General features: G+C 39.3%; 1 protein-coding gene across 11 annotated transcripts in view; it reads left to right on the forward strand.

Moving 5' to 3' along the window:
- LOC112991895 (myocyte-specific enhancer factor 2C) overlaps nt 1-25,946 on the forward strand; it is a 126,949-nt gene that overhangs the window by 81,197 nt on the left and 19,806 nt on the right. For 5 of the 11 annotated variants that reach the window (XM_064502576.1, XM_026114717.2, XM_026114741.2 and 2 more), the window contains exons 4-6: nt 7,632-7,775; nt 14,801-14,987; nt 16,148-16,195. In XM_064502576.1, coding sequence (XP_064358646.1) covers nt 7,632-7,775; nt 14,801-14,987; nt 16,148-16,195 — 379 coding nt within the window. Of the gene's footprint in view, nt 1-7,631; nt 7,776-7,836; nt 7,975-14,800; nt 14,988-16,147; nt 16,196-25,946 lie in introns of all 11 variants that reach the window. The other 6 variants (XM_064502577.1, XM_064502579.1, XM_064502580.1 and 3 more) reach the window with 3 other exon arrangements.

Genomic DNA, 25,946 nt, shown 5'->3' on the forward strand with positions numbered 1-25,946 from the left:
TGCTAATTTTGGGCACGAGGCACTGACATCCAGTCTCTGGAAAGCCATCAAGGATTTTAGCACAACAGAGCAGAAGTTGACTTTTTTCTCCAAAGTGTTTCCAGGTTTCAAAAAAACAGCTGCATGCAAAATTCATTTTAATGGGTGAAAAAGTGCATTTAATGGTTATTTTTTACTAATATTTCAAATAAATTTTTTCTTTTAAATCTTAACGTACCTAAAAATTTGGCTTTACCAGATTGGTAACAATTTGACAAAAAACATAGTCGCAACTAGGTCATTATTGCATTTATGCTACTAGATCTTAACACAAATTAGTGATTTCAGAAATACCGGTATTGTGTGGAAAAAGCACGTAACCGTTTTTCTCTCTGCTGGCAGTGTTAGGCCAGTACCATGCCATACCGTAGTAAATGGAGGCTGGTCACGTCAGAGTTTGGAGGCTTTTGGAGGGGGGGAATAAAGCAAGAAATCCCCCTGCGCGGGTCTAGATGAGGACAAAAAGCAGGTCCTGAGCAGTGACACGCCGAGGTGCGGTGCACGTCTGCCCACCCGCGGGTGCGCAACGCCCGCGGAGCCCCACCGCGGTGCCACGCAGGCCGTGCCCGCCCGGGGGCGGATCATGGCGGCGCAGGCGGCGGCGCCGGCACGGCCATGTATGGCCATGCTGCGGCCCCGCCGCCGCCATTGGCTGCCGCCGGTCGCCGCCGCCGGGGGAGCGCGACAGGTGCCGCAGCGCTGACAGGTGCGGGCGGGGGGCGGCGAGTGCGAGCACGCCCCGCCCCGCCCCTCCCCGCGGTGCCGCGGCCGCAGCCCGGTGGCGGTGGCGGCGGCGGCCCGGGCGCTGAGAGTCGGCGTGGCGGTGCCGCGGCGGCTGCTTGGCATTGCTGCGAGGGTTGGGGGCGGGGGAGGTTAAAACCTTTTGCTGTGCGACGAGGGAGGAAAATGGGCTCGGAGGACAAGGAGATACCCTTACTTAAAATCTCGGGGATTATTCCGATTTAAATTAATTAAAAATATTTACACATGCAGTTATTAAGAACAGAAGTATTTTGCATGTCCTGTTACATAATTACGAATTTAGCATAGTTAGTACATCCGTGCTTTAACAGAAATGGCACAAAGCCCTGTGCCAGAGCGTTGGTGCGGTTGGGTTTTGTTTGCTTGTGAGATAATCCAGAGAGATGGAGGGTTTAGACGAGTTGCGATGCGATCTCTGAATCTCACGGATCATTCTATTTATGCCGTTTCACACAGCCAAAGTTGCCCTGCTTAATTTAGATCGATACTCGATTTAAAAAAAGCCCTGGCAAGTGGGAAGACGGAGCCACCGGGGAAGGGGGCGTCGGGCCCCTCGGGGGGGTGCGAGGCGCTCTCCCACCGCCCTTCTGCTGCCCCTCTTCCTAGAGCTCCCAAGTTACTTAGCGCAGCTTTAGGAGGAAAAGAAACAAAAGAAAAACCTCACTGTCCCAGCACTCTTTCAAAACACCGTGGATTAATCTGGGTTTACATATGTATTGCAAAATATTATAGAGTATATGTCTTGGCACGTGACGAGAGCCTGAGTGGAAGAGGATGGACTGAACTTGGTAAACGGGTAGAAACTTCCTGTCGCGAGGAGCTTGCAGTACGTATCTATATATAAACGCTCCAAATGCGCTGGCTGATCACTGGAAAGCAAGGAGATGCAGATGTTGCTGGCAAAGGGTGTCTGCGTTATTTGGTTTCACAAGAGGTGTGATTAGAGGAGGTACTTGAAGAAGGAGAGAGTAATCGCTTGGCATGCAAAAGTGAGAGGCAAATCCAAGCAGAGGGTCTGGTGCATTGTTGTGAAAAGCGTACTTATCTGTATTCATTTGAAGAAGACAGACGTACGGGACCAGGCAATGGAAATTTTTTTCTTTGAAACTTCAGTGAAAATAGTAACAGAAAGGTTAACGTGGTTATAGAAGTACAGCCTGGTAGCTTATTTCAAAAAGAGTCTAAACCACAAAAGCATTTTGTAATTTATACAATAGAGGTAAGAAAGGTTCCATTTTTCTGTGTTACTGGTATACATTTTTTTGTCTGGAGCTTCTTAGATAACAGTAAGTGTAATAATGTTTTATCTGATTCTCCTAAACATGCAATTAAAGTACATTAGTACCAGCATACTGGTTTATGTTCATTATTAAATGTAAAAATCTAAGAACCCTACATTAATGGAACGTAAAACTTGAGATTTTTAGTTACACAGAAGTCAGAGAATTCAGATGGATGGTTCCCATAGCAACCTATCTCTTCCTCTTTGTGTTTTTCATTTCACTAGAATCTTTCATTACTTGATTGCACCATACATTGTATAGTGCAATTTCATCATAAAATTTCATCATTATATAACTGTGCAAGAGAAAAGAGTGAAGATTGTCTTCACTCAACATTTCCTAACTTTAATGTTTCTGTTGCACAGAAAGCAAAGTGATGCTTAAATGAATTGGGCCCATGATTTAAATGTTTCCTATTTCTTGGAGGGTCTCCATAAATTTGAATGGGTGCTTTGGAATAGCTATAACCAATAAAGCAATTCAACAGAATAGTGTAACACTCCTTTCTTTATAATTGGTTATTGTCTGCTTTACCGCATAGATACATGGCTCCAGTGAGCAGGAGAGACCATTTTTTGCTTGTGTCTGGAAGATTTCTCCAATTCAAATACAGAAAAGAAAGTGATAGTGGAAAATAGAGGGCAGTTTTGTTTTTTGTTTTCTGGCAGTTGAATACAATTTACCAAATTACAACTGTGTGGGGGTAGTCATGGCTGCTAATAGAGTTATCAGTTAGACATCATCGTGGTGGCCTCTAGACAACGTCAGAGAGTTGGGAATTAGCAAAGCAGACTTGCATTCTGAGTTTTTCCATACTGGAAATTTTGATTCTGTGAAGACTTCGTCTGTTACAGGTGAAGAGTCAATGAGGTGGTACTTCTCATCATATAAATGAAAATAGTAATTACCCTTGCAATAGATAGTAAGGTCTTTGGTTCAGAGGACATAAAAATGGAACAGACACAGTGGGCTTGTGAGAACCTTTTTGAGACCTTATTGACTGACTTGGTCTTTATGAGTTGGCAGCTAATGTGAGCATTTCTAAGCCCAAATATCTGTGGTCTCTCAAGCCCTAGAGTGCTGTGCAGATCAGTCGCACAGCAGGTGAACCTGTCCGAAAGAAAGGAGATTCCACTCAACAAAGGTGAGCAAACTAAAAAATACAGCAGAAGAAAATTTTGGAGCTCCACATCTTGAATTTCTGTTCTCTAGTTCTGTTCTAGTTCTAGTTCTGCCAGTTAAAGTAATGCTAAAAGGAGAAGATAATACTGTAGCACCAGACAATGGGCCAGGAAAAGGAAAGGCATTTTGTCCTTATAAGCCTTCCAATTGTGATAATTTTCATTGCCTTGATAAAATCAGACCTGGCTGATAGTACCATATTTTGTGCTCTTGTAGTGGTGATAAATTTTCCATGAAATGAAAGTAAATAGTTGTTTATACTTCATTTTACAGCAGCCAGTATGTCACTAAGTCAGCACTTCTCTTCAGAGATTTATAGAGCAGGATTTAGGCTAAATTGCTGGCATATGAGATTTCAGCCAAAGGTTGTTTTCCTTTAACCATTTTGTTTTTTAAATGCCTTGGTTGATTTTAGGTTATTGGAGTCCAATATAATTACTTGTTTAATTGCTTGGAAAAAGTAGAGCTTCCGTAGTACAAAAGTGGCTTATTTTCTTTATAAATAACTGAAATCTGGCTTGAGGTTCTCTAGAATGCAATGCACTACACAATTGGGTAATTTCATCCTCTTAAAAATCCCTGAATAGTCATTAAATCTTTGGAAACTAGCTAATCTCCAGGAGGATGCTATAGGTCTGGCTATTTTCCAGGGTTTGCAAGAGGCTATGGCAGTTTAACATGGTAAGAAAAATAGTTTCTAAGTCACTGCAAGACTGGGTCAAAGATTGTAGCCTGCTGAAACCCCCTTGGCCTTTTTAATGAGCCCAGTCTTCTCCAATATCCAGAGTCAACCTTCATAAACAAAAGGAGACACTGAGGAAAAAATTGATATTGGGTCCAGGGATCTCATGAATAAGGACTGATCAATTAGGTATTGATCAGCACCCTTCTAGTTTTGTTGTACCAGCAAGTAACATGTATTGTTGTGTTTAAACATAACAATAGGGGTCCTTCATGAGAGATAGGGGTTTGGTAATAGTGTGGAGGACAGTAAAGAAAGAAATAATGCATTAGAACAAGCAAAATTGTAGTCTGTATGCTGGGAAGCCTGAGATAATGGTAAAGATGCTTAGGATTTATTTGTCCTGAATACCACAGGTACCTCGGTACCTTGTTGCAGAGAACAGATGTATCACTTTCCACCCGCTCTCCCAAGGAGAGGAGGACGACTGTTGATGTGAGTGTGTGTATTTGTGCAGTCTGTCAGTCTTTTGTTCTGTTTTCTTCCTTATAACTTCTTGAATATTTGTTCAGTGACAAGCAAATCTCGTGCAAAGGTAGAAGTCTCACAGACAATGAAATTCCAAGTTTTGTGAAAATTACACGCTCCTATGCAGAAGGAGAGATCCATAAAGTACTCCCAGAAGGTGCCCCTGCTGAAGGATGGGTTGCAGCAGGAGTCCTTACATGAATATGCAGCAGAGAATCCACAGAAGGGTAGGTAGAGGGTAGGAGAAGTCCTGAGAGATTTAGCTGCAGGAAAAACTTCACTGGATGTTGCACTTTATCCCAAAATGCAATCCATAGGGAACGAGGCATTACTTCCAGTGCTCACAAAGCTAGGAGATGTGCCTCTGACTGCAGCACACTTGCAGGAATTTCTGTTGCCTAACCTTATCCCAACTCATTGAAGCAGGGCAGAGGGGAGAGGAGGGTTGGACTAGTGAGCTAGGGTCGCCATATCAGCCGATGCATGTGCCAGATGCACTGGATTGATGGGTTTTGCAAGGCAAAAATTAGTCTCTCTCTATTAAGGCTAAAGTTCATTTTGGATAGACTACTGGCATGATTTTGTTAAACCTGTTTTTTTGATTTTCTGGTGAAAATAGAGATTGCTTATTATTGGTCAGGTTTGGCAGCAACTCTAGCTGGTTTATTGCACCTGATTTCCAAGGTTATGACAATAAAAATAAATATATATGAACATAAAAATAGGAGGAAATCCTCCGTACTAGGAATTCCTCCATATTAGGAGGAAATCTAGTCTCTTACTGGGGACTGCTGCAGGCATTTGTTGCATTGCATTGCCTTTCTTCCTCTGAACATTTGAAAGATGGCAGTGCATTTCTGAACCTCTACAAACCACAGAAGCAATCCAGCAGTGGTTCACATGAATGCTAAGTAAACAGTCATCAAGCTTTAGGGCATTGTGAGTGAGCTGAGAATGAGGTGCATCTTCTTGCACCCCGGCATAGTCTTGTGGAGGCAGCAGACGAGGATTTGGGAATGAGAAGATTCTGGAGAGCTCAGTCCAATGAATCTTGAAACCTGGACATTTTATGTATTTAGAGGATACCTGTTTTGTACTTATATGAAGGAAAGGACATTAGCTGGGATTAGTTATTCAGATCTAAAAGGAAGAAATCACTTTCAAGGTATCATACTGTATCTATTAAATCTGTCAAACAACAGCTGATTGCCAAAGCCCTCTTTAGTAATTGGTACGTTTCAGGCTAGTAGCAGTAGACATCGCATGTGACATCAGAAGTCTGTCAGTTCTGGTAGCTAACATTTAAGAGATAGGAGGAAATGGAGAAGTGGAGGGACTCATTCAAGTTGTTTTAACTTCTTAAGGTTTGATTTGAAAGGATTTATAATTTTGTCTGTGTGTCGAGACTAGCTCATGGGATTAGAAGTGAAGTTTGTGTAGGTATGAAGTTTGAAAGGATCTGTGTTGAGATGAAGTCAGTTTTCCAAAATTGCCTAGTTTTGGTTCAGAGGTCCATGAGTTTAGAAGGTTCAGATCTCCTAGGACAGATTGCCATCACTTTGCTGGCCTGGTGAAAACATGAGGTTCAAAGGGTGTGTCTCCACAAGGAGTAGCTTTTAAAGGAATAAGAGGGCTCTGTTTTGAAGTCTCAGGTAGAATACAGAAAGAAAAATACAAACTCTGGGCTTTAAAGATCTAAATACAATATTACAGAAACAAAGTACAGCAAAACTGTAATACTTGAGGGATTTAACAGTGGTAAACTGGGCATTGCAATGATGATAATATTTAGGAAACGTACTCTTTGAAAAGGAACAAAAAGCTCGGATGAGATGCAACCATCCTGAGAAGCCAAAACGAAACCAGCTAGTGCTGCCTGGAGCATCCCACACTAATCACGCAGCACAAGCATAGCCACTTAGCAACAAAAGGCTGCTATGCCGTCTGTGCGCTGTAACTGAGACCACTCAGCCGGGTTTAGACTCAGAATTGACTGCAAGCTGTGTGATGATGCCTGTAGACAACCAAATGATTGTTTGAAGATTTTTGACCTAGGAACTCCTAAAGCTAAATTTGAGGAAACTTACTGAGAATACTGACTTTGTGTACTGTTGCTTGTATTTGGACGGTCCACAAAGACTTGCTTCTCAGATTCTTCTTCAGATGCTTCTCAGATATTAATACCTTACCGCCACAGGTGACTGTTCTTTGATAATCTGTCTGGGTAGATCAGTTAAAACATAGTCGAGGCCAGGCAACCATTTTGGATTGTTAGCTGCTGGTTTAATTATATTTTTAATTTTTTTCTTCATTATTTATCTTGGTGATGATGTTCATGGTTCTGAGGGTTGCTTTGAGCTGCTGAACCTGAAATTCATCTGTTCTGACTTTTCACTAAGCATCTGTTTTAGCAGTATGTTTCCCTGTACTATTAAACTTCAGCACTGCACATTTGTGGTACTGTAACTGGAGTCAATAAAAAGCAAACGCTATGTCTAGAAGCTCTTAATCAGTATTTCACAGCCACGTTAGCAACTCTCTCCTCCCCCTTGTCCTGTCAAGAGCATACACTTAGGAGTGGCAGGGCACTGTTAGTGTCATCCCTTATGTCAAGTTCTAAGGAAGAATTCAGTTTAGATACTCCCCCTTCTTCTTCGTTCAAGAGCACGGATTCCTAAATCTGTTTGCTGGGTTGTTGGTTGCTTTCTTTTTTTTTTTCTTCCTCCTGTGTCTTCAGAGTAAAGGAAAACATTGTGATAATCCACTTTAAACAGTGTGCGTCTTTTGCTGTTAACATTCAGTCATTTGAAATGCATAAATATGTTAAAATAAATCGCACTCTGGATGCCTTAACCCTTTAATGGTATCAGATATGGTGGGAGGGGCCTGTACTAGCACAGGCGCTTTGCTGGATTGCTAACTCCTTTCTTTATTGACGGATTCCAATTCCACAAGAAAAAGGTCTGTATGGTCCTCTCTTTGCTACTGGTCGTTGGAGCCGTACCACATCAATGTGGTAGATCTATAGTCAGGTTTTTTTCCATAAAGTATAATGTAAAACCTTCCACTGCTGGGCAGTTTGTGTTACTGTAACACCACTGAGTCTTTCTTGCAGCCCACGTCAAGCACTGAACTTTCCAAATTATGTATTTCAGACGTTGAGAAAGAAAGGACTTAATGGCTGTGACAGTCCAGACCCTGATGCAGACGATTCAGTAGGTCACAGCCCTGAGTCTGAGGACAAGTACAGGAAAATTAATGAAGATATTGATCTAATGATCAGCAGGCAAAGATTATGTGTAAGTACTCTGAGCTTCCTTTCATTTTTTTTACTTTTTGATATTTCTCTGAACCTGGCAGGCATTGAACAAGAAAGAAAACAAAGGTTGTGAAAGCCCCGATCCTGACTCCTCTTACGCTCTCACCCCACGCACTGAAGAAAAATACAAAAAAATTAATGAAGAATTTGATAATATGATCAAGAGCCATAAAATACCTGTAAGTACCAAAGGTTAGATGGCTGTCTGCTGATAACTGCTGCAGTAACAAACCATAACCCTTTCAGTTCTGGCTTCTTAAGGAAAACATTTCAGCTGGAAACAGGCTTTAATAGCCCAATATACAATTAAGTACTGTGGTCAGAAGATTTCACACAACATATTTTTCTTCCAAGTCTCTGCCTCTGACACATAGACAAAGCCTACTATAGCTGAAACTTACAGAAGGAAGTGAAATATACATATATACATTATATTCACTTGATTTACAGAACTGTTTTACCACACCACTTGCCCAAATTATATCTAAAATGTAACGATGGAAATCTTTCTTTGTGGACAGGCTAACAAACCCACAGAATACTTTCTGTGGTGATATAGAAAAAATGATGTAGAACTGAAATTCTTTTATATATAGTAATTAGTGCATTCTGTATGTGTCACTTCAGTTCTTAAGTGTCTCTGCCAAACTCAGTTGCAGCACTGAAGGGTTACAGCTACTTGCTCGCTGCAGAGAAACAGACTGCATGAGAGCCTAATGGTAGGATTCAGACATGTTTGTGTGTTGGGGTGATTTTACAGCTTTATCAGAGAATTTGCTTTGACCTCATCAGCATTTCTTTAATGCTTTAACATGAGCTAAATTTTGTTTTAACCAAGTCAAAATTTCTAACCATCAGTCATATGCCTTGCCAGATATCTAAGAGAAATAACTCTGCATGTGCTATTTTGTTTGCACAAGACACATGGGGGGGATTTTGTAATTATGTTTAATATTACATTTATAAAGCTGACAAAAAGAATGTGGAACTTACGTTGGTCCCTTCTTCTTTGTGGAAGAAAGAGTAGCAAACCCAAAGATTCACCCAGGTCCAAAGCAGCATATGAATTTGCATAGATAAATGCTTGCTTCCAGAAGAGAGAGTGAAATCGTCTGGATAGGTTCGTCCCGCATTCCCACATGTAGGCTGTGTTGTTGGCTACAAATCGGGGTGTCTGCATACCCAGAATGAGTGAAGTCTCTTCCATAGTGCTAGTCAAATGCATGTACAAAATCTGATACCTAAAATGAGGATACTTTTTCAGGATGCTCTGATTCTGTCTCACGCAGTGCAAGTGTTCTTTACATTAATTCTCAGATCAAAAGTTTTCACGAGTTAATTAAAATTTGAAGAAGTTCTCTCACCTATGGCTAACATGTTTGTGCAAAAATTTAAATAATAGGTATTTTCACAGAGACCAGAGTAGCACCAAATTTCACAGATGAGTATTTGGAATGCCTTGTTAAGAATGCTCAACATGTATATAAAGCATCAGGGAAGTACACGTATATATCCCGTCTTTCTTACCTCCCTTTCATTTGCTGCTTTTGCATAGCTGCTTTTCTGAACAAAAAAGTTCTAAAGCTGTCAGCATGAATTTGGTTTTTCAGGATGGAGCTCAGTTCAATAAAGCAGCAGCTACAACACTTAGAACAGCAGTTATAAGCTGAAATGCTTAACCCTTTGTCAAGTCAAAACTTACCAATTGCCATTCCTTTCCTCTTTCAAGGATGACCTTTGGCTTGTTCAAACCAAGGTGACAGAATTTTCAGTCAGATAGGATTTTACCAAGCTATTTTTCCACCTTCAGAAACTGAGTTTTAGATGTTTTTTCAGATCCTGTGTTGTCTCTCATGCTGCTTGTTTTTGTTCCAACAAAGAAGCACATGTTTATAACCACGTAGTCTTAAAACATGGGGGAAAAAAAAAACCCTGGAAGAACTCATTCCTGGCTAGTAGTAAGTTCTATCACCTTCATTATCACCACAACCATTCAGAAAAAGTTGCCTTTTCTATAAAACTGAGAAGGATCTAGTAATTCGAAACAACACAGCTATTCAAAACATGGTCCATTGCTTTTGTCCTCCCCAAAATTAATGAAATTTCTCTGTAATAGCTCTCATTAAAATTTAACGTTTTGATGCCAAATTTAAAACCAGAGTTAGTCCTATCTCAGCTCTTAGTTTGTCTCTACTGTTTCCTGAGCTGTATTTTGGGTATAATGTAACTTCCTACCTTGCAGAGATGTTACAACATACAATTGATTATTTTTTTGTGGAATTGCTTCAGAGACGCACTCCAGAACTGCCAGTGTTAGCGCTTCTTTTTATATAAGACAGGATGTCCCTTCTTTGAATACTTCACACACTGAACTCAAGGTCTGTGTGCACCGGCAAGCTACTTACCACAAAAAGAAGAATCAGTAGGTGATCTCCCTTAATGCAATAGGAGCTCCTTCCCTTGGTGGAAGCCTAAATATAATGGGAAAGATGGAGCTCAAAACTAGTACATAATGGAATTTGTAAATATACGAGATAATGTTTAACTGTACAAATGAGTATTGCTTTAGGGAAGTTGAAGAAGTTATATTCATGTCCTTGTGACATCAAAAGGTAGCCAAAAAAGTTGGGAGGAAGAAAGCAAAACTGAACAAAAAGTCAACAAGTCAAGCCATTAAATCAATACTTACAAAAATTTGTAAAACAATGCAGCGCCTGTGCCTGGGCTTGTAAGAGAGCAGAGCTGCTGCCAAATGAAAATAAAATTGGCTTTTCCTCTTAACAGCTAAAGCCAATAATGTTTCCTCAGATAATTTTCTAGGGATAAGTATTTATATTGTTCTAAAACATCTGATAATAATTACACATTTATTTGTAGTTTTCATAAGAGTGATGAAAGCAGAAGAGACAGAAATAGTCCACTAGAAGGGAGCTCTAAGTATTTCTGTCTCTAAATAGATGAAGGCCTGCCTGAACGTGGGAGAAAAAATACTTTGCACAAAAAGTTTGGTGCATTCATTTTCAAGGGTTTTGAATTCCCAACTTTTTGCTTTCCACCACATTCTACAACTTGTGGTGTTCACATCTAAGTTAGTGTTGAGTACACTGGCAGTTTCCTTCAAACGGGCAATCTGCTCTCTTTGGTAATTTTGCTCATTGCATACCTGTTAGAGAATAGCTACGACCATGGTCGTGAATTAAAGAATGACAAAGAGCATTCTGAGGCCCTGGAAGGCCATCCTCTCTACGGCTGATACCGTGAGCAATCCCTGGCATGCTTTTGGCACAGGCCAAATTGCACTTTCTCAAACAACTCCGAAGTGCTGTTTGGTAGTTAGCCCAGGCCAGGAACAATTCCCAGTAGTCGGTTTATATGTGACTATGCTGTTTTGGAGGTTGAGAGAGTTTAATAGTATGGACATGGACTGTCCTCTGGCCTCAGATGGCCTCAGTTCCTGGCCATGTTTAACTTACTAATATAGATATTACACAAGTGCATCATAAGCTTTGGTGTTCATCGGGCCTAGCTGTAATAAATATGCCCTGTGACTTACCACCAAGAATGGCTAGGGGATCTGTAGTAGGTTACAGTTCTTGGTAAAGAACGTATAAGACAGTAACAGAAAATTTGGTCAGCCAGAAGCAAAACTGTAGATAGGCGCTGTTTAACACCGGTGCTTATCCAGACAACCTTCTGTCTCCTCTGGACCTTACTATATACAAAAGTGTTAATTAATCTTTGACTACTGATGAGAAAAAATAAAAACTACTATATTCCAGAGTATCATGTGTATTGCACTGAAAAGCAGAGAGTAAAACTGATTTTGCTCTGATCTCTGATAAAATTGCCTGTGAAGAACTCTGTAAACTAGCCTAAGTATATCCAGACTGTAGGTTAGAGGATGCAGATGAAGCCATTAAACATGCAGAAATGAAGAAAATAATTTGTGTAACTAGTTTAAAAATTATTTTATAGAATGACAAAAGAAAGCAAAGTAACTTTTAGCAAAAGCTGTATGTTTCAATGATGATTAATCTCCACTGAGAGTGGCAACAGCAAGAGCAACCAAGACTGGGGCTCTTCTGTGCTGTAACATAGGATAAAGAAGATTCCAGCCCTTGAAGGGTTTCTACATAAAGGAAAGACAGAATAATGACACAAGCAGATGAGCCTGCAGATGAATTGGCCAGACCTTCAGATTTGCATTTGTACCTGGGTCTTAGTTTGGATAGTTGGACAGAGGTTGAGATTAGGGAAATAAGAAAACAGAGGGAATATTGCTGGTGTCAGCTATATGCGCAGGCTCAGCAGGCCAGATTTCATAGATCTCATGACGGAGATGAAGCAGACACTGTGCAAAATGATCCCCAGTGGGTGACACTGAGCCTGATGTGGGCTGACACACAAGCCCCTAAGTATTGCTTAAAGCCTGCAGAATTGGAGGTGGGATCACGTCCTCGGAACAACTAGGCAGAGAGATCTCCACCATGGCACTGCATATTACAGTAATGAGGTACTCTATGTTGGCTTATTCATGCCCCCAGGCTGGATGTGGAGTTAAGACATCCATTCATCATGTGAATTCATTGGCTAAAACTTTTTGAAAAGGCAACAACCATCAGTAGCAGCTGGCTCTGAGCTTCAGAACCAGCCTGTGCATCGAGAGAGCCAGATTGCATCCCTACCTTACACAGAATTTGGGAAACTCCTAAATCCTTTTGTGGCCAATGAAGAGAATGGCTTGCTTCAAAACATACTTGCAGGCTGATAAAATGTTTCAAATCACACTACATGTGTCTATTTCCAAGGAGTTGCGCCTTCAGGCACCATGTACATGCGTACTCCTTGTGCCCTGTGCATGGTAAATTCTCCTTTGAAAGACAAGCCACATAGGCAGCCAGAGAGCTAGGCTTTAACTGTAAAAATGCTTGCAAGAAAAACTGTTGCTCCTGAAAGAAAGGAAGAATCCCTGGGACAGAAGCATACTTCAGCAGTTACATTTGTCAATACATAGTCATTTGTTCTCTTTTTTCCCGATTTGTGAAGCACCAACTTCAGAGTATATTTCAGGATCGCTACACAGGCCATAGCAACACATGTAGTTTTGCTTCTTACCCACTGAACGTTTCCAGAATACCTCTCCTCCCGTACCAACCCGTACTTAAACCCGTCTCTTCAGTCAACTCTTCAAACAAAAGTTGACTTTAGGGGTACGCTTTGGCTCCTTGGCCAAAGGGACGAGTGTTCCAGAGACGTGGAGCCCTGGCCAAGAAGCTCTGTCAGCAGGCTGTAGACGTTTAAACTGAGGTCGCTTAGCTTGAGTGTCCTAACTGATCTCAGCCCTCATGCTAGGGCGGAGAGAGAGAGAGAGGCACATTTCTCTCAGAAAACCAAGCCACAGAGAGAGTTATAGAGCTAAAATAACACCTTGAAAGAAGTCCTGAGGCATTCATTAAGCATATTCTTCACATGATGCCCTGAACGAAAATCTTGCTGTGCCTTATTATTTGTTTGCTATGTTTCAGTGGTTAAGCAAAAAGATTCCTATATATTTAGAGCTAAATTGTCTGCCCCGAGAAAGGGGATAGGACAAAGGAAACTTAAGGGGTAACCGTAATTTGACAGCCAGTGCTGTAATATGCAGGGCACAGCCAACAGATCTGACTAGCCAGAGAAGATGTGTGTGGGTGGCACAAGGTCAGGCTGTCTCTGCTGCCTGACACAGCAGATTATGTGTCCAGTTCTCAGCATACTCCCTCTAGGTCCTTGGAGACTTATCAGTACAATCATCTGTCAACAATAAAATAAAAATCTGTGAGTTCCTCCCTCTGAAGATGTCACCGCAAGGCTAGTTTGAAGAATTTTTTGAAGAGTTAAGACTGTTGAAGTGTTTAAAGATTTTTAAGTGGTAAATTAAAGAGTATTTGGTTTGCATTCAGATTTTTGAACAGTAAAAATGCTGTTGGGTAACTCTGAAAAAGTTTTCTGTCCGTTCACAAGGGCAGGAAGCTAAATATTAAAAAAGCAAGCAAATTAAATATGGAATTCTCATGTATTTGCATGATATAAGAACCATGGGTTTTAATGAAATTCAGACAAGCCTCGCTCAAAAAAACCCCATCCAACAAACCAACCAACAAACCTGAGCTGGGAATATTGTACTGTGCTTTCTAAGAGCATAATGAATATCAGGCACTGCATCTCCTCACACTCCCTGTCAGACCTAGAGTCAAGTGGCATAATTTGGTCCAGTTTGCAAAAATCTTTATTGAAAAAGATTCTTACAAAGGAAAGGCTCTATAGATGTTACTTTTAAGTGGTGATAGCAATATATTGAAAAGGCATTAAGAAATAGTCCCCCTCCAAAACCAAGAACCAGAAGAATGGTATATATGTAAAGTTCTTGTATTTGCTTTGTGTCCTTGAGTAGAACTTGTTTCTTTTAAGCCCTTCCCAAACTAAGCTAGAAATTTAAAAAAGTCATTTACTGTGTTGGTGCTTTTAACATGATTTGGGATCATTCTGGTTGCTAAAGCAACGTATGCTGAAATTAAAGCTTTCCCTTTTGCATTCCGCCCCTTCTAATTTTTCTTCATGCAATGAAGTCATCATAATCATGCACCTTTGATCTCGCAGTCATCTGTGACACTAGATTAAGATATCACAAGTGAACAATTACGACTTCACTGAATGAAAGAAACAGAAAATTAAGCTTCATGAAGCAAGGTTTTGTTTTAAACAAAAAAAAGAAAAAATCTTTCCTGTTCTTACAAAGTAAATGTGCAAACTGCACTGAAGCAGGATGGAATCACGATTTCAAAAATGATATTTAAAAGCCTTGTTAACTCCATTTAAAACTCTTCTCTTGACTCTTAGTGGGGGGAAAGCTTAAATATTTTAACCACCAACTACAACATATTTGAACTAAATATAGAGTAACTGTACTTGAAGACTGTTGTGCTTCTGTACTATTCTTGTCTTTGTTTCCCTTTTTCGCTTGCACAGGCTGTTCCACCACCAAACTTTGAGATGCCAGTTTCTATCCCAGTGTCCAACCACAACAGTTTGGTATACAGTAACCCAGTCAGCTCGCTGGGTAACCCCAACCTTTTGCCACTGGCCCATCCTTCTTTGCAAAGAAATAGCATGTCTCCTGGCGTGACGCATCGGCCTCCGAGTGCAGGTAACACAGGTATGCTGTGTTCAGTGTCATCCCTTTAAATGTTGTTTTATTGCCTTCTTGTGTTCCTTAGGTCACTTTAAACTGTACTCTGAGAAACAAGAGCTCTGTTTTTACTAGTCATAACAGTTTATCCAAAATTGCTGTGCTGAAAAATCAAAAGAAGAGCCAAAGAGGTTTCTATTCTCAAATTAGAAAATAAAAAACCAGTGTCCTAGAAAAAGCTGAATATTGACTAAGATTAAAGGAAATCAATAAAGGATAAAAGAGCAGACAATTTGCTGTTTCATAAAAAGGCAACTTGTCTACTTAATACATGCAAGAACTCACTACACTGTAAAACTTAAGTGGGGAGGGGAGAATGTGTGGCCAATGCAAACAAGTTAAAGCAAGTAAAATAGGCCACTAGTTACTTTAAACGGCAGTCTAGAGGCTAAATACAGAATTTGTTGTTATTTTAACAAATTATTATTGTTGCTCACAAGTTCCTTGATGGGTAATGTTAGTTGAGCTCTACTTGAGAGTCTTGTATAGCAAGAGGGTAAGTCCCATGCTGATGATGATGAGGGGTGACCTCTGAACACGATAAGCAGGGATTAGGTTCATTCAATCTGTCTAGCTGAAGCAACATCAACATCCTTAAGTATACAGGGTTCAAAAAACCATCTGAGGTCTGCAAGCACAAAGGGAAGTGTTAAAAATACTCGGAATGAATGTCTACGAAAGGCTGAGAAAATTAAAACAAAAAGTTATGCAAATATGAGCTTCTGAGTTAAGTTCTCATCCAACAACTTTCAGTCTCTTCCTCCTGGTCCTATGTGGAGGACTTTGCTTTTCTGGCTAATGCTGTTTTCAGATGCAGGTATGCTAAACATAAATTTCAGATATGATTGATATTCATATGCTGTGGAAGTATGAAAATAAAATAATGAAAAATTGGGTACCTTATATTTTGTTTGTCCTTGAAAAGCAAATATCTTGTATGTGTAGCATTAAACATTACAATTTTATGACTATGGGTTTGATCTGATGCCTGTTGGAGTCAGAAGGAAAACAGTAGTGGTTGTTGGATCAGGCCATTTGAAAGCAGGGAAAATGTTAGGACTGTTTTGAATGTTTGCCTGTTACGTTTTGTTGTACTCACTTGAAGTATTTCATTTCAACCCCCGTAGGTGGCCTGATGGGTGGGGACCTCACAACCGGTGCAGGCACCAGTGCAGGTAAAGAGTAGAGAATGTATGTTTAGTATTCTAAGTGAAAAACAGGCTTCCTCCAAAGGCTGAGTCCTAAAATATATAGGGGATATTAGAAAGTGCTCAGCATTGGCAAGGGGGGCTAAGGTTCCCCCAGCTGGGGGGGAAGGAAGGGGCTGTTATCTGTGCTTCACTTGAAGTAGGAAGAGACTGGTTTCAGGCACAGAAATCTTGTGCTTCACCCAATTCCATGTATACAAATACCTGATTTCCTTCACATTAGCTTGTCCATAAAAACTTTTGGGTCCATTACATAGCCCTATTCAGGCAAAACTCTACTGAGGCCAGTGGCTGAAATCCTGATCCTTTGAAGTCAGAGGGAGTTTTTCCATTGACCTTAGTGGAATCAGGGTTTCATTTTATGAATTTAAGCTTTAGTAAAGACTGAAATATTGAGTCTTCCATTAGCCTTCCAGCTACTGAGCACTGATTTCATTTCATGCTTAAGACCACTGACAGCCATCTAAATCTGATAGCATTTACTTAAATAATCAGTAATTAACTTAAGCTTAGTTTTAAGCATTTACTTAAGTGCTTTGGGACCCAGTGGGGAAGGTTTTTCAAAATACCCAGGCAGAGCAAAAGTTTAGCTCCTTTAGTCATATTCCCTTAGAGCTAATGAGAGCTGTACTTGTTAAGGCCTGTGTTATCAAAGCAATGTTGCTGAAGTAGTCCCCCTTGCTCAGTAAACTCAGTGGTTTGTTAGCAAGGTCAGCAGTATTCCATTATTACAAATACAGATTACAAAAGACAATGGGAAGATTACTGTTTCAGTTTGAGAAGTAAACACATATGTTAGAAGAAAATAAATTGAGTAGTAAAACGTGGAGCACATCCAATTTTACTGGATTAACTGCTCTCAGTAAGAACTGTACAGAAAAATAGTTGGAATATCCATTTGTGCACTACAAACCAGTGGTGAGATATATGCTGATTCTGACACTGTAGCATAAAATGACTTATAAAGAAATCCTGGCTATAACAATCTTTTCTTTCTTGGCTCTTCTCAGCCTGATTTAGACCACCCCCCTTTTATCTTCACACGTAGATGAGTCACAGCTGTTTGTGAGCTGCATCTGTAGTAGAATTGAAACTGCACAGCATTGTATCAGAAAGGCACTTTAACCTCTTGCTGAAGCTTTGAGAGGTCATTTCGTATTAATTTAGGAGTAGGGTAAGCAGACTACAGGAACTTAGTTATTAGTCTCCTTTGTTTTCAGAAGAAAACATGATAGAAAATTACAGTTTTGTTAATCATCTTTTGTTAGTCCGTGAAACACAGCTAAAGAAGGGTTCATTCTGGTGATGTTTGCATTTCATCTCTTTTTTCAATCTTACGTATAGTAGAAACTTCAAGTACAGCAACGGAGAAGTCGGAGAGGAAATAGATTGCCCTATGAAGGGGCTCCCTCTTCTGGCTTGTTGAGAAATAGCATTGTGTCCTTCTGGTTTCCTCGTTCTTTAAAAAGGACGCTGAAGAAGCAGTTAGTATAGAAGGCAAGGTTTTCTTTTCAAAGGGGCACACGCTAAAACAAGAGCCGTTCTACACATGCATTCGGCTTAATAATTCCATGTGTTTAATGAAATATATATATCAGTATGCTAGGTTAGAAGTTAAATTCTTTTAAAATATATATTTTTTTCTTGAAGTTATACTAAGAGCATTTATAAGCATATAATAAGAGGGATAGCTTGATAATTTACTTGCAAATAAAGAATTTGTATTACCTGTGTGCAGTATTATACATTAAGCTCTCAAGCAATGTAACTTTGGAGTAGGCAATTGATTTGAGGGGTATGTATATGTGGGGCATTGCTAGGAATTCATCATAAATATTTAATTGTATGAATAGTCTTTGTTCTTTATCTGGCAATAAGAGCTTTAAACACCATTAAAGATGTGTTTTCTAAATGTCTTAAATGCAGAGCAGTAGCAAGAATTTGATACAAGGCTGGAGGAAGATGAAAGGTCACTGTAAGGTTGAATCTTCTGTCTTAGTTGCATCATTCCACAATGCCACTGTTTTGGACAGTCCTTGCTCTCTTTAGGGTGCAGAAGAATAAACATCAAAAGTTCTCTTTGTTCATCATTCCTCATAAGAAACAGAGACCTCTGTGTTTTTTTTCTAATTGGCAACTTAGAAGTCATGTGGTTTAATCTGTTGGGGTTCATATTTCTTGCCAAATTAGAACATTATGAATTTGCATTTTTCCACAGCATCCAAAAATAGCATATATTCAAAATAACATACTCCAAAGAAGAAGAGTCTAAAGAGTTTCATTTCTGTCACAACAAAATGAAACTACTTTTGATTGCAGACACCAGGCCTCAGTTTCTGCATTACTTTAACAAATCACATTATAACTGCAATATAGGAAATGGAAAAAGATACTTAGGTTAGTTAAGCCTCTGTTTTGAAAACTATGTTATTTTGTTGGTTTGGATTATTCCAAGTAATAACCCTGACATCATCTGCAATTTACCTTGGGAGTCAACCCAAGACATAAATAGAACTTAAGAAAGCTGACTACTTTATTATCCTACACAACTAAATACCAGCAGTGGTATTTTTAACTTAAACCAAGGTTATCTCAGGTTTGTTAAAGTAAATTTGTTCTTAGACAAATACTGTTTGGACAGTTTATATCATGTGATAATAGCAAAGTCCAACAAAATTGGAATGAACTTACCATTTAGTATAGTTGCTAAATTCTAAATACAGCAATGTCTTTGGCACCATTCTCTCAAACCAGAGATTTTTAATTAGAGAGAGATAAGAAATTTTTGGACTCAAATCAGTATGCTCTGAAACCACTTAGAGTCACTCACTTCAGCTTACCCCATAACTAACATGAAAATTAAGTGACATATAACCAGTTAACCTAATAAAGTGTGTGAAGTTGTTTTAATTTTTAAGGAGTGTATTTATTCTTAAACAAAACCAATTAAGTCAACAATAACTTGATCAGAAACAAATAATATCTATGAAATAGAACTTTCAGTTGTGTAAATTATCTGAACTCAAGTTTTATACAGTGGTTCAATACTTATGTTGAAAGCTGATGAAAGATTAAGACTTGACAAATGTATCGGTAGTTTAAAAATCAAAATACAATGGTTCTGGGGAAGTCTTTAATATTTTGGTTTTTAAAACCTCTAATTGAGTTATAATTTTCATTTTGTTTCATTTTGTTTCCATACAGTTTTCAAATTATGACCTTTTGTATTTTATAATGAAGTTTTATTTTGAATGGAATAAGCCCATCTAGATCAACAGAATTTCATTAAATTTTCACTATTATAAATAATAAAATAGAAGGAAAAATTCATTCTCAAGTTTTAAATCTAGAATGGGTATATTAAAAATATAATTTTTGCTTTAATTGTTTATTAATTTTGTATAATTTATTTGTTTCACCATTGATTTCTATACTACCTCCATCTTGACATTAATATTAAACTAAAAGAACAAGTTATTCAAAACTCGGGGCTCTAAAAATGCTGTCAAAGGGGCTAAGTGTGTGTTCTCTGTAAATTATGCATCCTTAGACTACCTTTAAAGCTGCTCTCTAAAATTATTAGACACTGAAAAGATCAGTGGTTCCTTTTGAAAAATTCATGTCTTTTTAATAACTGAATCCCATATTTACATATAAATCAGCAGCTAGTCATTTCCTTCTGGAAATTAAGCACAACCTAACAGTGGCCTTCTCATCTTCTCAGAACTCAGGTCCTGGATCTGTCAGCCAGTATTAAAATTTGCTAGTGCTTTACTGCTAATTTTTCTTTTCTTGGTCATGTACTGATTGTGGGTGAAGGTGTTATATATTCTATTTGTATTTGAAGCCAAACAAATATATATGTAATAGTAATTTTTTAATGTATAAGCCAGGTATTAAGGTAGAGGCATTCTGGATGTTATCTTCTCAAAAAGAATGATTTACTAAAAAGAAACAATCTGCCCCAAAAAGCCTATAAGCAGGAGCAAAAGTAAGCAAGGATCTGAAAGGCACCTAACTCCATTAGTCTCTTTTACAACTCCAAATATAAATAAGCAAACCAATGCTAAATAACAGAAATTTAAAAGATTACATAAATATTCTCCATTGTGCCCTGAAATCATGTTTGGCAAGTCAAGAGAAGTTAATTCATAGGCAACAAGTGTGGAATATGTTAAATAAACAAATGAGCTTAGAACAATGATTCCCAAACCACAGTTTATGGGCAACCTGTTAGGACTGGGGTTGCCAGGGAGAACATAACAAGTCATTGGCCCTCTCTTGTTATTTGATCAGTGCAGTTGTCCACAGACCTCTGATCTAAAGATTGGGCAAGATACTGTACAAAAGTGTAGTAAACAAGAGTTCCTGCCCAAGGAAGTTTACAATCCAAAAGAAAGAACATACAATCATTCATAGCAGAGTTCATGATGCAATAGTGCCAAACCCAAACAATAAGAAATCACAAATTGTTAGGCTGGCTTAAAAACCGTGAAGGGGCATGAGAAACGAGCAACACAAAGAGCTCTCAGATTCTTTTTCTTTTCACTCTTTCTACAGGCTTTATGCCATTAAGTGTTGCTTTTCCAAGCTTTCCTCTGTAAAAGGAAGATACATTTTTTTTTCCAGGCTGTGTCAATCCAGGAGTTGGTGTTTTAGGGAAAGTATCTACTAGTGGGAGATTCGTGATAAAGCAATAATAACAGTAGAACTTGTTTGACAGCTCTAATACATGGTATGAAGGAAATTGTCTATCTAACAGTACTTGAAATTCATGTCTGTGTAGGCAGCCAACACAGGCCTTTCCAAAATTAAGTCCTGTTTCTGCCCTAGACAACTAATCTATTGCATAGAGCTAATTCAGAACCTTTTTGTACAGGTAAATATCACATCAGCAAACCTTTGAGAATAGATCTGAAAGGGTGGAGGCTGTTGTCCGTGTAAAAGTCAAAAAATATCACACTGACTTTGTACGTTGTTCAGAAAGGTTTGATGTGTATATTTTCAGTTAACTGATGTGACCTCTATCTGAAAGAGATCCATGTAAGTTCACTCTGGGTAGACCTCCACAAAAATCTGTGGAAATTTGGCTGTTATTAGGTTTCCATCAGTTGTGTAAGTGTTGACTTAGTAAGTTATTTAGTTATTCTCTGTCTCATTGTCGCTCTAATCGGCAGTGTCTCAATATTTGTATTTATAGAAAGACAGCTTGAAAGGATTGAAAGGGAGAAAGCCCTAAGTTCACATGTAATGAACAATTAGTGAGTCATACAAACTGTGGTTCTTTGTAAGTAGGATTTTAAAGACAAGCATGATTGACGACTTATGACAAGCAATTACAAATATTCCTCTAGAATAACTTGGATTCTTTGGATAAAATCCTTTTCCCAGTGAAGTCTGTGGGAATTTTATGCCGTACTTCAGTGAGACAAGGATTTCACTCACTATTTTGTCTGTCCGTTCCTGTTCATCAGGACTCCACATTGTCTTTTTCTGTTGCACATTGCAGTACGTATTCTTGTTCAGATGCAGAAAATATAAAAAAGGCATTGCAAATCAGCAAACATCTGGATTTCATGCCTACTCTGAGTACTGAAAGAGATAGTTGATGCCTTCTGGATCTGGAATGCAGCAAGGACTTTGCTCTGGGAAGAAAAACAAGAAATGCTTTTAACCTCTTGAAGCTGGGATTGCAGCCACACCCGGAAGCTCCTGGCAGTATTGAGTGAATATGACCCCTGCCCTTTAACTTTTAACATGATTCACCAATTAAGATTTTCGAGCCATACGTTCCAGTTGTTTTCCAAATCTCTTGCAAGCTGATTTTCCCTCGATAACAGCTGGAACAGTCTCCCAGAACCCTGGGGGTAGGGAGCTAGCGGAGAGAGGGAAGAGATTGTCATTGGTCTTTTCTTTGCATCTGCTTAAATTCCAAAACAATTTCAAGTAGTATTTTTCTATGCATGAAACACTTCCCTTCTGTGTGTAAATCTGTTCCAGCAGTATAGACAGGGGAGAAATACAAGGACGTATGACTTGTATTTAAATATTTAGTTTTGAAGTTTTTCTGATGTTGAATTTTAAACTGTGTGTTCTTCATTTTTCAATAGTTGTGAATGTATCAAAAACAGACAATTTAACATGTAGTAACTTAGTGCTGTGTATGAAAAAAGATGTTAACACCTATTTCTAAAGTTTTTTTGGGGAAGCAAAAAAGTACATTTCAAGTTTCAAAAAGTTTTGAATTTTATACTCAGTTTATAATTGGAGTTATTTCTTGTCCTGAAATATTCTTTAAAAAAGCATTTTTCCCCAAAATGGTAGTTGCTTTGAAACAACCATGAAAGCAAATGATTTGTCCTTTGAAAAGGCTCTCAGGTAGTCGGGAAGAAAGGTATAGTCCTCTACTCTTCCCAGGCTCATATGTCTTCCTGTATATCTTCATAAAAAATTATATTTTCCCAGTAGTGTAGTTTTCCTCTTTCCTCTAGTTTTGTCTTTCTTCTGACTCTGTAACGGCTCATATAAAAGAAGAAAACATGCTGGTTTTTGCACAGAAGGGAGTAGAATGGAGTGTATTTTCAGCTAACGTACAAGATGGAGGGAGATAATATCACATGCTTATAATATGCATTATTTAATTGTTTCACTGGAATAAGAATTAGCTTCTAATCGTAAGTGAGCAGCTAAGTCCTGCAAAGGTATTGGGCAGGGGCAAATCTGAGACAGATGAGGTCCAGATATAATTTTGTACATGCTGTGCAGATCAGGTCTGGGCCACTTACTGCAGGATTTTCAGAAAAGATGTCAAGCAGGCTAAATTTCAGATGAGCACTTTTGAAAACTGTCCTTGATTTTTGGTATTGACCTCTCCTAATAGACTGGAGTTAGTGTAAAAGAATTCTGCATTCCTAGTGCGGAGAGTAGCACTAACCTGTGCAAGCGTGAGCAGGAAGGAGGGAGGAAGGAATACCACATGAGGTAGGAGGCACTGCACTCTGTCTGATGGTAACATCTATAGGTCCAGTGACAGGGGTAGGCTAGTTATTTCACCGTGGTAAGGCACCTCTAAGTGACTGTCTGGCCCCTGGTGTTTACCATGGACCTTAAAAAGCACCAGAAAGCTGATAATGCACAGAAATACTGTTCTGATGCTCACTGTGCAGTGCCCATATTTTTAAACTAAATATTTTTATATTTACAATATATGTATATTATATAATATATATTAAATATTTTATATTTTAAAACTAAAAAAATAAAAGGGTAATCCTTATAAAGCATAAAACTGAAGACTATTGTGTAATTGTCTTAAGTGATCATTCTCAATAATTACAACCTAGTTACTTTGCTGATTAGGTGAACCTTCAAGCCAAACAAGATAATTTGAGATACGTGTTTTTAGAGATAGACATAGATAGTGATATACAAACAGCAGAACAAAATAGTATTGTGGAAGTGGAAACAAATGAATCGGTACAATCAGAGGTAAAGATATAGGCAACATAGCATTTCTGTATTAAAGCTATATGCTCTGAAATTCCTGAAACAAGATGCTATTAGAGAACCACCAAGGCAATCGTAAGATGCTGTGATCAGACAATTAAGAGTATAAGCATGCTTTCAATAATAACTGTACTGGAATATTGAAAAATGCAAACAGGACCAGGACTTGAATTGTCTATTGCTCTGTTTCTGTGTTAGGCAAAAAGGGAGGAATAAAAGTGATAGCTTTAAACAGACAGAGCTCTCCTCCTTTTCCCGGTGTATACTGAATTTGAGACACACCCTTCCTGCCTATGTGTTACACCCCTATTCCGAAGGTTAGAAAGAGCGAGTCCAGAGATGATGTGAAATAAAATGTCCGCCTGTAGCTTGAGAAACCTAATTGCAAGAAGTGTTTTGAACGGTTGCTTACAGTCCCTTATGTGGGTAACCACAGGCTAATTCTGTAGATAGTCAGGTGCCACCTTTACATTTATTTTATTAAGGTGTGAACTTTGAGCATAGTCTAAGGAGGGAGAACACTTAATGCAAGAGCTACTTAAAAATACATTTATATATGTCTTATTATAGCAGCACGACATAAACCACAGCGTTGGTGATCAGGTTAGTTTGCCGTATACTTAGTCATGCACTTGATTCAGCAGTAGAGTAATTGCATGAAATGTAACAGTCTGTGATACGCAGCTCAGATTTTGTTCTCGTGGTCTTTCACTCTCTGTGAACAAACTCATATATTTCTGCTTGACTGAAAAATATCTCAGATATCTAGCCTCCTAGACCAGTGACACTGCCTTAGTTTTCCGGAAATGTGTTTTGCAGTGCTCTCGGTTTTCGAGTAGCCAAAGGGTTACTTCTTTACTTTCAGCTTCTTGCCTGAGAAGCATCTTCTCTGTCTTGAAGGAAATCTGAGCCCAGTTATTGCAGTATTGGACACACATGCCCTTTTTCAGCAAACGATGTGTGCACCTGCAAATACTCGACATGTAATAGACTCTAAGGATGTTCCAAATTGTAGATGGCACTAGTTCGCGGATTAGATTCAATGTTGACTACTTCACCCGTGTAAACAGTTCATTAAGGTAGCTGGCAGTACGTGACTTGTAGATCTGAAGAGGCAGAGTTGGTCTTTAATTCCTTCGTGAAAAGGAACATGGTGCCAGGGCGCTGTGGGGCTGGCGGCTCCCAGGACTGGCAGCGGCGGGGGCTCCTGGCGGGCCAGGGCCGGGCCTCACCACCGGGGCCCGTCCCACCGCCCAAGGGAGCAGAGCACTGAGGGCGGCCGGGGCAGCCCCAGCCCCTGGCGTTGGGGATGGGGACGGCCCGTCGGCCCATAGGAGGCTGGTTAGGCCTGATGGTGCCCAAGGTTTTTAGAGGACTGTTAATGATAGTAAGCATGACATTAGGCAGTTAGACCCAGCCTCTCAAGCTATGTAGGATCTCAGCCTAAGAGCTTCAGGCAGCCCAGGGACATAGCAAAACTGGAAAATGAATGGAAAATGGAAGTCAGTTTTTTGACACTACATTACAAATATAGGCAAATCGTATGCACAGTTTTCCTTGGCAAATTTGACCAGACAGTTTATCTCCACTGCAATGGGAGCAGTGGAGATTTGCCCGACTCCCAGAATGAGATGTTCTCAGTAAGTCCTATAATCCTGAAATGGGGCACAACAGCATATCCTTTTCTTCTGTGCACTCTCAGTGCAGGTGGCCCTCACATACACCAGAACTGCCGACTGTTAACATCATTTTAATGATTCCCAAATACTGCCCTTTTCCCAGTATGGGACAACTGTAGTGCCATCAGAGCCCTTTACATACCTTTAGACTTAAAGAGCAAGAATTTCCCATTAACAGTTGTAGTATCACAAGAATGAGTTAGAGAGAGAATGTCGGCATCAGATATCAGCTGAGTATTTTATTGCTGTAGGGATCTCTAAATTTATATTTACATTAAGTTATAACAAGAGGCAAGAGTTGCTGAGATAGTTTTCTCCTCTTTCTCTCCCTAGCCATCCAAACGTCTGTACATTCACAGCATTTTATTTCTATTTCAGTCCTTTTGGACTGAGCAGCTGATATTTCACAAGATGCCTGAGAATTCTTTCACACAAAGTCACTAGATTTTACGTAGCACATCTGTCTCAGGTGACTCCCAGTAATTCAGTAAAGAAGGTCCATTAGGGTAATGTTGTGGGAATGGACAGGTACT

This window comes from Dromaius novaehollandiae, chromosome Z (assembly GCF_036370855.1).
Source record: "Dromaius novaehollandiae isolate bDroNov1 chromosome Z, bDroNov1.hap1, whole genome shotgun sequence".
NCBI lineage: Eukaryota > Metazoa > Chordata > Aves > Casuariiformes > Dromaiidae > Dromaius > Dromaius novaehollandiae.